The sequence below is a fragment of the Meles meles genome, chromosome 19 (genome assembly GCF_922984935.1).
Source record: "Meles meles chromosome 19, mMelMel3.1 paternal haplotype, whole genome shotgun sequence".
Taxonomy (NCBI): domain Eukaryota; kingdom Metazoa; phylum Chordata; class Mammalia; order Carnivora; family Mustelidae; genus Meles; species Meles meles.
In genome coordinates this window covers 26,778,319-26,794,512 of record NC_060084.1, presented here as the reverse complement: position 1 = coordinate 26,794,512, position 16,194 = coordinate 26,778,319, and the positions used below count along the sequence as shown (strand labels likewise).

General features: G+C 50.6%; 1 protein-coding gene across 1 annotated transcript; it reads left to right on the top strand.

Moving 5' to 3' along the window:
• Positions 1 to 9,343: 9,343 nt before the first annotated feature.
• CCL22 (C-C motif chemokine ligand 22) lies at positions 9,344 to 15,175 on the top strand. Its single transcript, XM_045988949.1, has 3 exons — positions 9,344 to 9,449; positions 10,612 to 10,735; positions 13,506 to 15,175. Exons 1-3 carry the CDS (start codon positions 9,377 to 9,379, stop codon positions 13,588 to 13,590), a joined length of 282 nt encoding a protein of 93 aa, XP_045844905.1. The 5' UTR covers positions 9,344 to 9,376; the 3' UTR covers positions 13,591 to 15,175.
• The last annotated feature ends 1,019 nt before the right edge of the window (positions 15,176 to 16,194 follow it).

Here is a 16,194-nt window from a genome sequence, read left to right as displayed (position 1 = left end):
GCTCCATGCAGGGCTTATTGCTGGGCTCCATACAGGGCTCAGTCCCTTAGATCATGACCTGAGCTGAAATCAGACACTTGATGGACTGAGCCATGCCCCCCCCCCCCCTCACTGCCACCCTGTGCTCTGACAAACAATCCAATTTAAAAATGGACAAAGGATGGGGCTGCCTGGCTGGCTCAGTTGGAAGAGCATACGACTCTCGATCCTGGGGTTGCGAGTTTGAAACTGCATTGGGTGTGGAGGTTACTTGAAAATAAGATCTTTAAAAAAGAAAAAGGGCAGGGGCACCTGGGTGGCTCAGTGGGTTAAAGCCTCTGCCTTAGGCTCAGGTCATGATCCCAGGGTCCTGGGATTGAGCCCCACATCGGGCTCTCTGCTCGGCGGGGAGCCTGCTTCCTCTTCTCTCTCTGCCTGCTTCTCTGCCTACTTGTGATCTCCGTCTGTCAAATAAATAAATGAAATCTTTAATTAAAAAAAAGAAAAAGGCCAAAGACATGAATAGACATTCCAGGGAAGATATACAAACAGCAGATAAGCATGTGATGAGATGCTCAGCAACATTAGTCATTAGGAGAACATAAATCAAAACCACGGTGACATACCACTTCATGTGCGCTAGGAGAGCTGTAATCAACATCCAGATGGTAACAAGGGTTGACATGGAAGTAGAAGGATTGGAGCTTCATTGCCAGTGGCCATGGAAATTGGGGGAGCTTCCTTGGAAACAGCCTGACAGGTCCTTTAAAAGTTAACCATAGAGGGGCACCTGCGTGGCTCAGTTGTTGAGCATCTGCCTTCGGCTCAGGTCATGATCTCAGGGTCCTGGGATCGAGCCCTGCATTGGGGCTCCCTGCTCAGCAGTGAGTGTTCCTCCTTCTATCCTCCCCCCACCTTACTCTCTCAGATAAATAAATAAAATCAGTTAACCATAGAATTGCCTATGACTTGGCAATTCCACTCCTCCTTAAACACCCTAAAGGGTTGAAAACAGACGCTCATACTAGTAGTAGACTGCTAGTACATGAATGGATGAACCGAATATGGTCTCCACTAGGAAATACCATTCAGTCGGAAGCAAGCACGGACTACTGAGGTGTGCTACAGCCCTGGTGATCCTTGAGAGAAATTAGGCGGAGAAAGAAGCCAGACACAAAATGCCACATGTTATGTGGTTCTGTTTCCGTGAAATGCCTGCAAAAGGCCAACTCAGAGAGTAAATTCGTGGTTGTCAGGGGCTGGGGACAGGGGAGGCATGGAGGGTGAATGCTGCTGGACTCAGGGCTTCTTTCTGGGGGGATGAAGATGTTTTGGAAGTGAAATAGTGAAGTGGTTACATGCCTTGTGAATATCTTAAAAGACCACTGAATTATCTTGCCTTAAAAGACCACCTTTAAAGGGGTGACTTTTTATGGTATGTGAAATGTATCTTAAAAACAAACGCACAAACCCTGGGATCCAACCCAGACTCCCTACTGTGGCCCCAGCAGATGGCTTCCGGTCTCTGAGCCTTGGTTCCTCATCCAAGCCATCAGGCATCAGTAACTCAGTCTGTTGTGGACTCCACACGTGGCTTGTCATTTTCCCTGGTGCCTCTGGGCCTAATCTGACTCCAGCTGCAGAGGGTGAGTGGTTACGGTGCAGCTGAGCTCTGGGGTCAGACCGGAGCACCAGTTTAAGCCCCGCCACTAACTGGCTGTGGATTGTCTCTGTCCTTAGCTGACCTTCTCCTCAGTTTCCTCATCTGAGAAATGGGGATGATGACGGTGGCCCCTTCTAAGTGTTGCTATGGGGAGATGGTGAGCTAGTGAATGTAAAATCCAAGACTGAGTACATCTGGCACTCAATAAGTTCCAGTTGGCATCGCCGTTGGCATCCTGGTTATTGTGGCCAGTTAGCCCCAAAGTCTTTTACTTCTTCCTCCTCACCCTTCTCTCCCCATATCAGGATTTCCCACTCGCCTCATAGTCTGCTTGTCTGGCCCAAGGGGTGGTAGGGACCTTCAAAGACCTTGCCTCCTGGTTGGGCTTTTGACCAATTCTCTTTGCCCACAAGCGCCCAGACTTGCCAGCCCGCTGTCCTCAATTAAATGCGCCCATCCTTCTTTCCACTCCAGAAAGCCTGGGTGCTCATCTTCACCCAGCCAAGTGGTGGTGGGGGACGGCAGGATGCCCTCCAGGAGGCTTCAGAGTGGAGTGGGGCTCCCAGCTGCTCCCAAATCAGGGGCCTGATGAGTCCCCACAGCCCCACGTGGAGCCCCTTCCTGGGACACCCCCCCCCCCTTCCTGCATTTGCTGAAAAGGGGAAGCTCGGAGGCAGCTGTCTGGGGCAGGGACTTTCTCTTTGCATCTCCCTGGAAGCAAAAGCCCAGACAATCTTACTTCTAGGAATTTATCCACCACTTGCATTCCCCTTGGTGAGTTTGCTCAAGGAAAGTTATTTCGGCATTTTTTTTATTTAGATGAAAAGACTGGAAAAACCCAAAATATCCCTCAATAGGGGGGATTGGCTATATACATTTTGGTCCATCCATCCAGTGGAGTACCACACACCCACTGAAGCATGAGGCCAGTCTAAGTGTACTACAGGGCACTGCTTCCAAGACGCATTTTAGGTAAACAAAGCAGAGTGCAAAACAGTATTTTTGTGTGTACTATATGCTGCCTGCCCACCCTCCCTCCCTTCTATTACTTTTTTTTCTTCTTTTTTTCCCCCTTCTATTACTTTCAAAGGAATACCTTTATATATGTGCTTGCATATGGTCACACTGTTTCTGAAGGACAAACAAGAAATCATTCAGCCTGTTTTTCTCTGAGGTACAGAAATGATCCACAGAGGGGTGGTGATCAGAAGTGGGAGAATTACTTCTCAGTCTACTGCTTTTGTGTGCATACATTATAGATGTTATCTTTTTTTGAAAAGTCCATCATGCACATGGGGAAAATGTTTCAAACCATGCAGAAGGCTATTTGGTGGAAAGTTAAGACTCCCCTCCTCTGAACACCGGCCTCCACCCACTACCCTGTCCCTGCCTCCGGGATGACCAGTAAGATCTAAACTAGGTATGGGTGTGAATACACAGTTGTATGTAATCGCATATATTTTTATTGAGGTAAGATACACATTAACCTAAAATTTCCCGTTTTAACCGCTTCAGGTGCACAGCCCTGTAGTACGAAGTACATCCACAATGCTGTGCGACCACCATCCCTTCCAGAACTTTCTCAGCTTCCTGAACCAAAACTCCATTCTATCAAACAGCCCAGTCCTCAGTCCCTGGCACCCACGAGCCCCCTTTCTGTCTCCTTGAATGTGACTGCCTCTAGGTGCCTCCTACGAGTGGGGTCCTACAGCATTTGTCTTTTTGTGTCTGGGTTGTTTCATTGAGCTTAATGTCCTGGAGGCACATCCTTGTTGTAGCATGTGTCAGGATTTCCTTCCTTTTTCAGGCTGAATCGTATTGTACTGTATGCACGGGCCACGTTCGGCTTATCTGTTCGTCTGTCAGTGGACATTGGCGTTGTTTCTGCTTCTACACGTCTTTTAATATGCAAGAATTCATTTAAGCGAAGGAAGTTTGGAGAAAAGCGGATTTGATCCGGGAGCTTTTTAGAGTGAACTCAGAAGGATAGGGGCAGCATCACCCGCTCCCTAGGATGGGAGAAAACAGCCCCGTGGGCAACCGCTGGTGATTCCTACCTTCAGCCCCAAGAGGAACTCCCCTTTCCTTTCTTTGAAAGCTGGTCCCCTGAGTCCTGCTGGGGAATTCAGGGCTCCTTGAACACTGTACCTGCCTGGGCTCCTGTTCCAGGGAGGCCGAGGAGCTCTGGAGTGCAGAGGCTGGCTGGCTGCACCTGTGGCTTACCTGCCTTCCAAGCCCCAGGGAAGGGGGTTGATGGGGTGGCAGAGGCTGAGCCAGCAGGAAGGACCTTGGGGCCCTGCTGAGTCCCTGGGGACACAGGTGCTCTCCAGGGGCAGCCCCTGAGCCCACCCATGGAGGGGCCTCTGCCCCGGAGGGCCTCCATGTAAGAAAACCCCAAGTTCAGCTGAAGAACCACCAGACTGGTTCTCTGCCTGTCACTTGCAATTTTCCAATGACAGCTAATTTTCACAGGATGACTTCCACATTTAAAAAGTATTTCTTCTGGGGTGCCTGGGTGGCTCAGTGGGTTAAAGCCTCTGCCTTCGGCTCAGGTCATGATCCCAGGGTCCTGGGATTGAGCCCCACATCGGGCTCTCTGCTCAGCAGGGAGCCTGCTTCCCTTCCTCTTTCTCTGCCTGTCTCTCTGCCCACTTGTGATCTCTGTCTGTCAAATAAATAAATAAAATCTTTAAAAAAAAAGTCTTTATTCCGCCTAAGATCAACAATAAAGCCCTAATATCATCTAATATTTAAATTTCCCCATCTATCCCCAAATTGTCTTTTGTAGCAGTTGTTCCAAAACTAGGATTCAAAGTCCACATATTGGGTTGTGATGTCTCTTAAATCTTTTTAACCTTAAATGTCCCTATTCACTTTCCCTATTCACTTTTTTTTTTTTTTTAAGCAACATTGACTTTTTGTTGATCCCAGGATAGTAATCTTGTAGAGGCCCTGGAAGGACCCACCTTCCGGAGATGTCTGTCTTCTCATGGGGTCGTTCATCTTTTTCTAGCCTCTGTATTTCTTACAGACTGGAAGTTAGGATTAGAAGCTTGATTAGATTCTGAGTGACAAGTTTTCCTTCTTTTTTGTTTTATTTTATTTATTTGATAGAGGGAGAGAGAGAGCGAGTACACAAGCAGGAGGGAGAGAGAGAAGCAGACTTCTCGCCGAGCAGGGAGCCCGATTCCGGGCTCGATCCCAAGACCTGGGATCACGACCTGAGCCAAAGGCAGACGCCCAACTGGCTGAGCCACCCAGGTGCCCCACCCCCCTTTTTTTAAGACTTTAATTTTTTTAGAGCAGTTTTAAGTTCATGGCAAAATTGAAAGGAAGCTACAGAGAATTTCCATGTACCTTCTGCCTCACATGTGCACAGCCTCCCGCATTATCCACATCCCCAGCCAGAGTGGGCCATTTGTTACAACTGGTCAACCTACACACACACACACACACACACACACACACACACACACACACACACACACACACACACACACACCCTTATCACATTGTTTACCTCACAGTTTCCTCTTGGCTTTGTATTTTCTATAGGTTTGGAGAAAAACATGCTAATGACCCCTATCCCTCATTGTGGTATCACACAGAGTATTTCCATGACCCTAAAAGTCCTCTGGGCTCTGCCCACTCATCTCTCCCTCCCCCTAACCCCTGACAACCACCGATCTTCTTACTGTGTCCATAGTTTTGTCTTTTCCAGAATGTCACAGAGTTGGAATCCTACAATATGCAGCCTTTTCAAATTGGCTTCTTTCCCTTAGTCATATTTAAGTAAATGGAAGATTCTTCCATGCCAGTTCATGGCTTGATAACTCACTATAACTCATTTCTTTTTTAGCACTGAAGAGTATTCCATTGTCTCGATAGGCCACAGTTGATCCGTCCCCCTACTGAAGGACATCTTGGTTACTTCTAAGTTGTGGCATTTATGAAAATGAATGTAGGCTTTTGTGTGGACATAAATAACTTCTCTGGGGCATGCCAAGGAGCGTGATCACCGGATCCCATGCTGGGAGTATGTTTCGTTTTGTAAGAAACTGCCAAACTGCATTCCAGAGTGGCTGGACCATTTGGCATCCGCACCAACAGTGGACTGGGGTTCTCGGTCCTCACCCCTGCCAGCATCTGGTGCTGTCAGTGTTCCAGAGTTTGGCCATTCCAATGGGTGTGTCATGGTACCTCGCTGTTGTTTTAATTTGCATTTCTCTGATGACATACGATGTGGAGTATCTTTCCATATACGTTTGTTTTCTTTCTTCTTTTTTTAAATGTACGTATGTATGTGATCTCACATGCATACATACGTACACATGTATGTATCTCACAGCCCCAAGATCATACTCCTCCAACTGAGCCATTCTTTTTTTTAACTGATAAAATATATACAACATCAAATTAACCATTTTAACCATTTTTGATGGTTTTTTGATGGTTCCACGGCATTAATTACATTCATGTGATTGTGCCCCATCACCACCAACCATCTCCAGAACTTTTCCATCTTCCCAGACTGAAACTCTGGGCTCATTAAACACTAACCAACCATTCCCTCCTCCCTCCAGCACCTGGCAACCATCCTTCTACTCTCTGTCTCTATGAATTTGATGACTGGGAACCTCACAGAAGTAGAATCACACAGTGACAGTCACACAGTGACAGGCTTTGGGTAACGTCCCTTGATGCGAGGTCTTCCCAGGGGGTGCTGTGTACTTCTTTGGCTCTCCTTCAGCTCCCTCCTGCTCCCCCACCCTTTCTGCCCCCGCTGCTCTGCCCTCTGGCAGGGCTTTATTTATTTATTTATTTATTTATTTATTTATATTTACTTATTTATTTGAGAGAGCGCACACGGTGCACGAGCCTGTGAGCAGGGAGAAGGGTAGAGGGAAAGGGAGAGAGAGAATCCTCAAGCAGACTCTGTGCTGAGCACTGAGCCCGACACGGGGCTCGATCTCACAACCCATGATATCATGGCATATGAGCCGAAATCAAGAATCAGATGCCCATAGCCCTGCGAGGGCCTTCGCACTTGCCTTTTCCTCCCTGGCAGGCTCCTTGGTATCTTGTGTGTTTCAGCTCCTCACAGAGGCCTTTACTGGCCAACCACAGCTGCTTCCCTATCGTCACAGTCTCTTTTCCTCCATTTGATTTTCTTCACAGCACCCACGATTGCCCGATTTTACCCTGTTTGGTATTTGCCTGTTTATCGTCCGCCTCCAGGGTAAAATCTACACCTGGCCCATGACAGGGGCTCGTATTAGTTCCCTCCTGCTGCTGTAACACATGCTCACAAATGTAGGGATATGGTTCCAGAAATCAGATGTCCTCAGATGGTTTCAGTGGGACTGAAATCGAGGCGTCAACAGAGCTATATTCCTTCTGGAAGTCCCAGAGAAGTGTCTGTTTCTTTTTCTTTTTTCTTTCTTTTTAAAGATTTTACTTATGGGGCGCCTGGGTGGCTCAGTGGGTTAAGCCGCTGCCTTCGGCTCAGGTCATGATCTCAGGGTCCTGGGATCGAGTCCCACATCGGGCTCTCTGCTTGGCGGCGAGCCTGCTTCCCTCTCTCTCTCTCTCTGCCTGCCTCTCTGTCTATTTGTGATCTCTCTCTGTCAAATAAATAAATAAAATCTTTTAAAAAAAGGATTTTATTTATTTTTTTTAAGATTTTATTTATTTATTTCACAGAGAGAGAGATCACAAGTACGTAGAGAGGCAGGCAGAGAGAGAGGAGGAAGCAGGCTCCCCGCGGAGCAGAGAGCCCGATGCGGGGCTCAATCCCAGGACCCTGAGATCATGACCTGAGCCGAAGGCAGCGGCTTTAACCCACTGAGCCACCCAGGTGCCCAGAAGTGTCTGTTTCTTTGCATTTTCCAGCTTCTTGAGGCTGTCTGCATTCCCGGGTTCATGATCCTGCGTCTCCCAGGCGTCTGCTTCCATCATTCCATCTCCTCTCCTGCTCTGAATGTGACCCACTCTTATAATGACTCCGTGAAGCTGTTGCGCCCACCCGGAGAAACCAGACAACCTCCCTATTTTACGGGGATCATGACCCGAGCCGAAGGCAGAGGCTTTAACCTACTGTACCACCCAGGCGCCCCCTATTTTACAGTCTTCAACTTAAACACATCTGCAAAGTCCTAGTTACCCTGTAAGGTCACATATGCACGTATTTCAGGAAATAAGACACATTGCAGGGACTGTTATCTTGTCTACCATGGGGCTCAATAAATATTTGTCAAATGAATGATAAATGGATTGGTGGGGCCCTTTGCAAATGCAGTGCTGGATCCTGAATTTCTAGGTTGGCTCAGTCACTAACTGGTTGTATGACCTTGGGCAAGTCCCCTCATTCTCTGAGCTTCGGTTTCCTCCTTCGTTTCATGTGTCCTGAGCGCCCACTGGGGACCCCATTCTCAGTAGACACTGGGAATGCCAAGACAGACATAAGTAGACGCTTGTCTTCCAAGAGCATGGAGTTTGGCATCTGGGAAGGAGTTTGAGAAAGGGAAAACTTGACATCGTTGGCTCAGGGCCATGTTCTAGGTCATCCTGAAGAACTTTCACGTCCTGAGGGGGTGTGCTTACCTAGCAGGTGACATTTCAAATGGCTCTTAATGCATGAGTAGGAGTTTATGTGGTAGAGAAGTAAAAAGGGCACTCATGCCCAAGGACGGACTGCAGTGCTCTTTGAGGAAGTGTGAGGACTGCCGTGATCCCTCAGAGGAGGGAGGCCAGTGTGGGAGGGAGCGTGTCTGGGAAGGAGGCCTTGAAGGCCACAGTTAGGGGTATGGGCTCTGCCCTCAGGTCAAAGGTCAAAGCAGGGTTTTGGAGCAGGAGAGAGGCCCGTGCGGCTTTGAATCTGGGCCGCTCCGACCACCCCAAGAGGGAATTGAAGGCTGAAGCTGGCCCGGGGTGGGGGTGCCCGGGGTGGGGGTGGCCTGGACTGGGCAGGGACCATGGGGCTGGAAGGGAGGGGACAGATTCAAGAGAAATGTAGGAAGTAGTCAGTGGGATATGGTGAGAGATCGAGAAGGGGGTGGATGAGGAAGAGACCGGAGACAGCTGGGAAGGAAGAACAGGCAGGAGGGAAATGTGTGGAAGCTCTTTGCAACTGTTGAGGGGATCATGCATTGGCCCAAGTTGGGATTTTGGGAGAAGCGGTAGAAGAGGCTGATGCAGGGCGCAGAAGCCAGCCCTGTGCCTTCTCAGGCCTCTCCTTCTGAGGAGAGATCAGTGATGAAGATCATCAAGGCTACAAGGTGAGGGTTTAGGACTGCTCAGCCCCTGCCCACATCCTCACTGCCTTACAAACAACCACGGAGGTAAATAGGTAGGGCTGTGAAACCATCTCCCCCATTTCTAGATGGGCAAACTGATCCTCAGAGACATCCAGTGACAAGGTGAAGGCCATGGAGTCAGTGGACCCTGGGGAGCACAGGCCTCTAAGCCCAGCTCACAGGGGATTTTGCAAGTCTCTTGAGACTCAGAGGGGAGGGCAGACTGGGGGTCCCCTCTGAGCTGTTCCCAGCCACAGAGAATTTCCTTTTATTTGGAGGAAGCGGGAGTTCTTCTTTCGTAATGTGAATGTCAGAGATTCTGAGACCACCGGTGACTAAGAGTGTCTGAGGCTTGTGGGTGTAGCAAGGGTTTAAATACCAGACCTCCCTGTCATCCGGTGATTACAGACACCTGGACCGGGAGACAAAGGACAAGAGCATGGCCAGCCTGAAGACTCCACTCCTGGCTGCCCTTGTCTTTCTTGCTCTGGCACTTGAAACAACTGAGGCGGGTAAGGCTGGGGAGAGGGAAGACTCCCTGCAGAGGCCAGGATCAGACACTGCAGTCTTTTCCTCATGAAGCAGAAAGAGCGCCAGACTGAGAGAAAATGACCCCTGTTCACTGCTGGCTCTGGGCTAGCCATGTTGGTTCTCTGGGCCTCAGCTTATGCATCTGTGAAATGGGTAGTCTCAAAGGCTTGGAGTCTTGGATCTGTGTCAGCTGGATGGGGGCTTTGTGGTGGGCATGGCCTGGGGTTCTCTGGAGATCAGAGAACTCCAGCATAGACCCTTGGGGTGTGGAGAAGGAGCCACCAAAGGGGGCCGTCTGGGATGGGAAAAGGCAGGAGCTGGGGTAAGGGATATTCCTTTGGAAAGCAGGTCCTCCTCTCCTACCACCTCATGTCTGCTCCAGAGCCTGCCCTCGACACTGAGTCCCTACCTTCCCGTGTTGGGTTCTGGCACGAGCGCTGGACTGAAAGGCAGCTAGGAACAATAATTACTCAGGTTTAGGGGTTCCTGGGAGCTCTTCCTGCATTAAAGTCCCCATCAATTTGGTACTGTTATCACCCTTCTGGTTGGGGGAGGCGAGTGGGACTTGCCCAGGGTGGCCTGGTAACTCAGGGCACAGCAAGACTTAAACCCAGGTCTCTACTACTGGACTCTGCCTGAGCCCTTATCCTGACTCACCAGAGTCATGCTGTGTGACTCTGGGTAAGATATCCCTCTCTCTGGGCTTCAGCTTCCCCCACGTACACCTCGAAGGTTAGAGTAGGTGTGCGCTGAAGCTGACTTCTGCCATTGCCTGGGGACTCATCAAAATGCACATCTGACCCAGCGGGGCTGGGGCCGGGCGCTGGGCACTCCCGGCAAGCCCCCAGGTGCTGCTGATGGTGCCGGTGCACAGGCCTTACCTTGAACAGCTGAGCTCCTTCCTGTGCAGAGTCTCGGGTCCCACCTAGAAGCCTAGGGCTTCATTGATTCTCAGTCACTGTAAGTCCCTCTCCCTGGAGCCGACCCACGCAGACTAGGCCCTTCAGAGACCCTGAGCCTGGGGACTTTGAGGGTCCAGAGTCCCCCTGGCACCAACCTTCCACGTGAGAACGGAAGTGCTGGCTCAGAGGTTGGGGCCAAGGGTGACCTGCCTGTGCCCAGCTGGGGAAACTTCTCCTGCAGGTCCTTATGGCACCAACGTGGAAGACAGCGTCTGCTGCCGGGAGTATTTCCGTCACCCTCTGCCTCTGCGCATGATCAGGTTTTTCTACTGGACTTCAGACTCGTGCCGGAGGCCTGGCGTGGTGTGAGTTTGGAGCTGGGGAGGCAGGGCCTGGCCTTGGAGAGCCTGCTGGGTTTGGCCCAGGAGGGTCCGGGAGAGGTGGGGGGGCGGGGGGGGGACAGACCCAGGTTTGGGGGATGTACAGTCTGTCCTTGAAATGGCTCAGAAAAGAAACCCAGTGGTCATTCAACAAATCTAATGGGGTGCCTGCGGGGGGCTGGGTGGCGCGCCGGGTCCCGAGGGTGCGGAGCTGAATGAACCAGGCGCCGGCTGTCAGTCTACATGGCAGAGCTCGAGTGGGCCGTGTGGAGCTATAGCGTGGGGAGCAGTGTGCCGGCAGTGTGCCCAGAGCCTCTGAGTCAGCAGCGATGCTCCTAGCAGAAGCATCTGGAATCCTCCCCAGAGCCCTGGGAGTTATCTGAGGCAGCCCATTCCTCCCGGAGGAGTACGGAGCCGACAGAGAGTGTCCCACGGCCAGGCAACCAGGCACAGTTCTGAGCATTCCTGTGTGAACTCAGGTCACCCCACAGCCTTCCTACAAGGTGTGCGGTCACCTGCATTTTGCAGATGGAGAAACAGGTGCAGGGAGTTGGGTGGGGGGAGTGATTTGCTCGAGGCTGCCGGGCTCGAACCAGGACTCCTGGGTCCCCGCTCAGGGTTTTCTCCTGAGGATTTTGTTCCCCTTTGCCTTTCTCTCTCCATGTCTTTGCTTCCTTTTCCTTGGCCTGGAGCCTGGGGCCTGCACCTGCCACTGGCCGCATGAGGTGGCCTGTCCTTGGGGCCGCCCCTCCAGACTGCCACCCGTCAACCCGCTCAGTGGGGTGTCTGGGCCTGGGGCCTCATGACCCCCCTTTGGGGCTCCATCATCTTCTCGCCTTCCCCCTCCATACTCATCTTCCATCCCTCACAGGGGTCTGTGGGTGAATAACAAAGAGGGCTGAAGTGGTTTGTGTCACTTCAACGCTGAACCTCAGTTTCCCCGTCAGTATAACAGGAGAGATCACATTTATCTATCTATCAATTTGTCTTTTAAGGTTTTTTTAAAAAAAGATCTCTTTATTTGACAGAGAGAGATATAGTGAGAGAGGGAATACAAGCAGGGAGAGAGGGAGAGGGAGAAGCAGGCTCCCTGCTCTGCGGGGATGTGGGGCTTGATCCCAGGACCTTGGGATCACAACCTGAGTTGAAGGCAGAGATGCTTAACAACTGAGCCACACAGGTGCCCCCACTTTCTTTTTTTTTCTAAGGATTTGACTTTTACATAATCTCTCCACCTAATGTGGGGCTCGAACTCACAAACCCGAGATCAAGAGTCGCATGTTCCACCCACTGAGTCAGCCAGACACCCCTCCTTCATTTATTTTTATTTATCAAATCTGTAAAGAGTGCTTGCTAAATGCTAAACACTTATAACCTTTATCAATTTGAACTCATTTAATCCTTGAAACAACCCTATGTTGTAGATGCTGTTCTGATCACCTTTTGCCAGGCAGGGCCAGGGGCACAGAGAGGTTGTGGAACCTCCTGAGTGGCACAGGGCACGGTAATAGTAATATAAGTATATAGTATATAAGTATATAAGTAATAGTAAGTATAAGTATATAAGTATAGTAAGCTCGGTGCCTCGCCTATAAAGATTCTCAGTAAAAGACAGCACACGTGATTATTGGATTTTGAGCCAGAAGGAGCTCTAGAAAGAATGTCCTGACAAATGGGGAGATGGAGTTTCAGAGAGGGGCTGAGTCTTGCCCAGTGTCACACAGCAGCCACGGCAGGCTGCCCACGTGGCCAACATCAACACTGAAGCCTTCTTTGTTCTTTCTGTTCACTGGTTGTCTGTGGGGTGGGGGCAGGTCTGGGAAGTAGGGCAGCTTGGAGCTTCTAGGCCCCATGGACAGGCACTTGAGAGGCAGGAAGGGAGTAGGGCTGTGGGCATGTCCTTGACCTCTAGCCAGCTTTAAGTCCATTTCTGCCAACAATGGCTGTGGCTTTGTACTTAGTGAGGGTGGAAGACTTAGCCTGCAATTGCTGTGTGATCTTGGGTCAGTCCCTTAGAAGCCCAAAGCACAGAGAAGAGTCCCTCTCTTCTCTGTGCTTTGGGCTTCTAAGGGGCATAGCGAATCCGATCTTACCAGCTCTGGGACTCAGGCAAGCTGCTTTACCCTCTTGGGCCTCACTTTCCTCACCTATGAAATGGGTAGAATAATAGGGCCCCATAGGATTTATTAAGAAAATCATTGTTAAGAGTTTAGTTCCTCTCTGCTGGGAGCTGCTCTGAGCCCATCAGTTTGTATTAACTCATCTAATCTTCATTCAAGGACCACGATTATCATCCCCATTTTATAGATGTGGAAACTGAGGGACTTTGCCAGCAATGGTAGAGCTAGGATTTTAACCCAGATGAGCAGGCTCCAAAGTTCCTCGGTTACTACCCAATATCCTCTCCCCCAAGGTGATGTGAGCAATGGCTGTGAGACTCCTGGGCATTTTATTCCCTGGCCTGGCCTGGCACTCAAGCCTGGGGCTGAGGAACTGAGAGTCCAGGAAGTTCTAGCTGCTGTCTCCTCCTCTCCCGATGAAGAAGTGTGTTTACATACAGCAAGGGCCTCATAAATGTTGAGACGCTCTATGTAGCAAGTACTCCTGCCCGGGGCAGGGCCACATAAATGCTAAGCGACTCTGTATGGTGGGTATCTCTGCATACAGTAAGTGACTCATAAATGCTAAGCCTCCAGAGAAGAGTTGTAGCTTCCTTGCTGCGTGCTAATGCTCCCTCATTCCCTCCTCCTTCCAGCTTCCTAACTGCCAAGGACCGGGAGATCTGTGCTGACCCCAGAATGCCCTGGGTGAAAAAGATTCTCCAGAAACTGAGCGCATGAGGAAGGGCCCTGCCCTGAGGACCGTGGCCTTGGCTCCTCCAGGAAGGCTCATAGAGCCCCACCTCCCCACCATCACAGCTGTCCCCCAACACAAGCCCGTGCCAATGAATCTCTCCGCCATCTTTTAGCTCTGTCCCTGAAGCTGTCACCTTCAGACGAGCCTCCACACTGTCCCTCATCTCCCCTCTTATGCCTCCAAGCCATCCTCTACCCTACCAGAGCCAGAGAGGCCACAGTCCTGCTCAGTTACTCCCTGGCTCAAAAACCCTCCCATGGCTCCCCATTGCCGCAGGCTGTGGTGAAAGCTGGGGAGCCTGACACCTGTCTCCAGCCCTGCCTCACTTCCCTTCGTGCATGTTGGACTCCAGCTCTCTGTTTTCCAAACTCGTGCTGTACATATGCATTTCCAGGTTTTCCTCCAGGCTGCTCCCAATGCCCAGAATGTCTTCTTACCACTTGCATGTATCCAACACTCCTGGCCCGGCCCTCGGAGGCATTGCACAGCCCAAGCAGCCAGCAATTGAGTTTTGTTTTTGTTTTTGTTTTTTCAGATGTCCCCTGACCCTCTGCCCTCTCTTAACAGCCCTGATCACAGTCTGCCCAGAATTCTCAGGACTTGGGGGCTTGCCCTCCATCCAGCCCCACTGGCTGGACCAAGGTCCCACGCCTGAGTTACTTTGTCTCCTGGCCTCTAACACCAAGTGCAGAGCACAGGGCCTGGCTCAGAATCAGGGCTCAACGAATGGCTATAGACTGAATCAGTAAAAGTAATGTTCCTCTCCCAGCTCCCACCTCCCACCTCCCAAAGACCCTCACACATCAATACAGAGACTCAAGTTCATCTAGAAAGCAGCCAGCTGAGTCAATTGTGAAGCCTCAAATTTGCCCAGATTGACCTTTCTTCCCCATTTCTGTTTTGTGTTGGATCTCTTTACTCTTCTTGTTTCCCTCTAGTCTTGACTGCTTCTCGAACCTCCAACACCCAGGCCTGACCTCTTCAGAGTCCCCCCATTTTCCCTTTCTCTTTTACCTAATAACCAGTAATTTAATTTTCACTATGGTGTGAATGACTACACTTGGCTTGGTATTAACAAGCTCTAGCTATATTTCTGTAAGAAAAGAGGGCAAATGTTTAAGAGGCCAACTGGATGAATGGAGGAATTTTAGGAACTGTGTGGGAGGGGGACAAAGGGGAAATTTTTTGGCCCTGGAGGGTACAGACATAGTTAAATGGAAGAGCCTTGGGTGAAGATTGTTCTTGGGTGGCAGGGGCCAGCATAAGGACTGGGATTTGGGGCTTATCTGCACTTTCCTGGGGACCACAGATTCACCAGGCAAAAGAAAGAAACTCTACACATGGCTTGTTTCTTTCTGAGGTGGCCTGGGGCAGTGCAGGAGAGGTCGTTGCTCTGGAATTCTGAGACCATTGAACCTCCCTGAGCCTCACTTGAGAATGAGAATACCATTCTCTGTGGGGGCTATGGGGGGGGGGCGGGAAATGCTAAACTAACCCCGGCCCATGCATAGGGCCCTCCAGCATCCTGGGATTTCCCCTCCCCTCCTGTCCTGACCTTGTCCCTCAGGCCTGCTGAAAAAATAAATCCTCTACAACAATATCTGCTTGCTTCCTTGGCATTTGCTGGCCTGGTAAGGTGGGGCAGGGGGGCACCATCACCCCTCCCCCCCGACTCCCAATGGGGAAGCCCTTGATGTTATTGATGTGTAAGCTGACCTGCCCAAGGTCACCCTGCGAGGCGATGGGGAGCCAGGACTAGACATGAGGACCCAGGGAGTAGCTGTGGAGGTGCCAAACCCCAGACATTTGTCTGCCAGGCCAGGCCCCTGCCGAGCCTCTTGTTGGGAGGATCTGATGAAGTCACTCATTCAGTCCCCAAGTCTAGAGCTTTAGGCAGCATATTCATTCATTTATTCATTCGTCAGTCATGGATTCAATAACCCAATCTCAACCCTTCCCTTCAAGCATCAGCACAGAGGAGGAGGAGAGTGTATTAGTCAGGAAAGTCTGCTTCCTACAATAAATAGTCCCAGAATCTCAGTCGTTCATTTCCATATGAGCTTTTTTCTTCTCCCGTGACATCCGATACCATTCTGTGGGTGACTTTCCATGTGGTCATTCAGGGACCCAGGCTCTTTCCTTCTCATGGCTCTGCCCTCCTCCAGGACTTGGACTCCTCTCCAGGAGGATGAGGCTGGTGGGAGCCAGGCCAGGAACAGGGCTCCTGGCTTCTGTCCACCTGCTGTTGGCAGAACTCAGTCACGTGGCTACCCTGGCCCCAAGGGATGCCGGGAAGTACAGCCAAGCTGTGTGTCTGGGAGAAGGAGTGAGTGAGTATGGGGAGCGTCTGGTTCCTGTGGTGCTGATTCCTCTGGATTCTCAAATGGGCCCACTTTCCTGGACTAGACATAGCTCTTTCTGCCAAAACAACAGAAAAGGATTCCTCCGTCCTTGGGACGTCTTTATTAGGTCAATTTAAACATCGCTCCACAGACGTATTGGCATTGGTGGCCTTTGCTCCATTTTAGATCTGGCTCTTACGAAGATATTTCTAAGGCAGTGGCTTCAGACACCAAGAGCACTTGTCT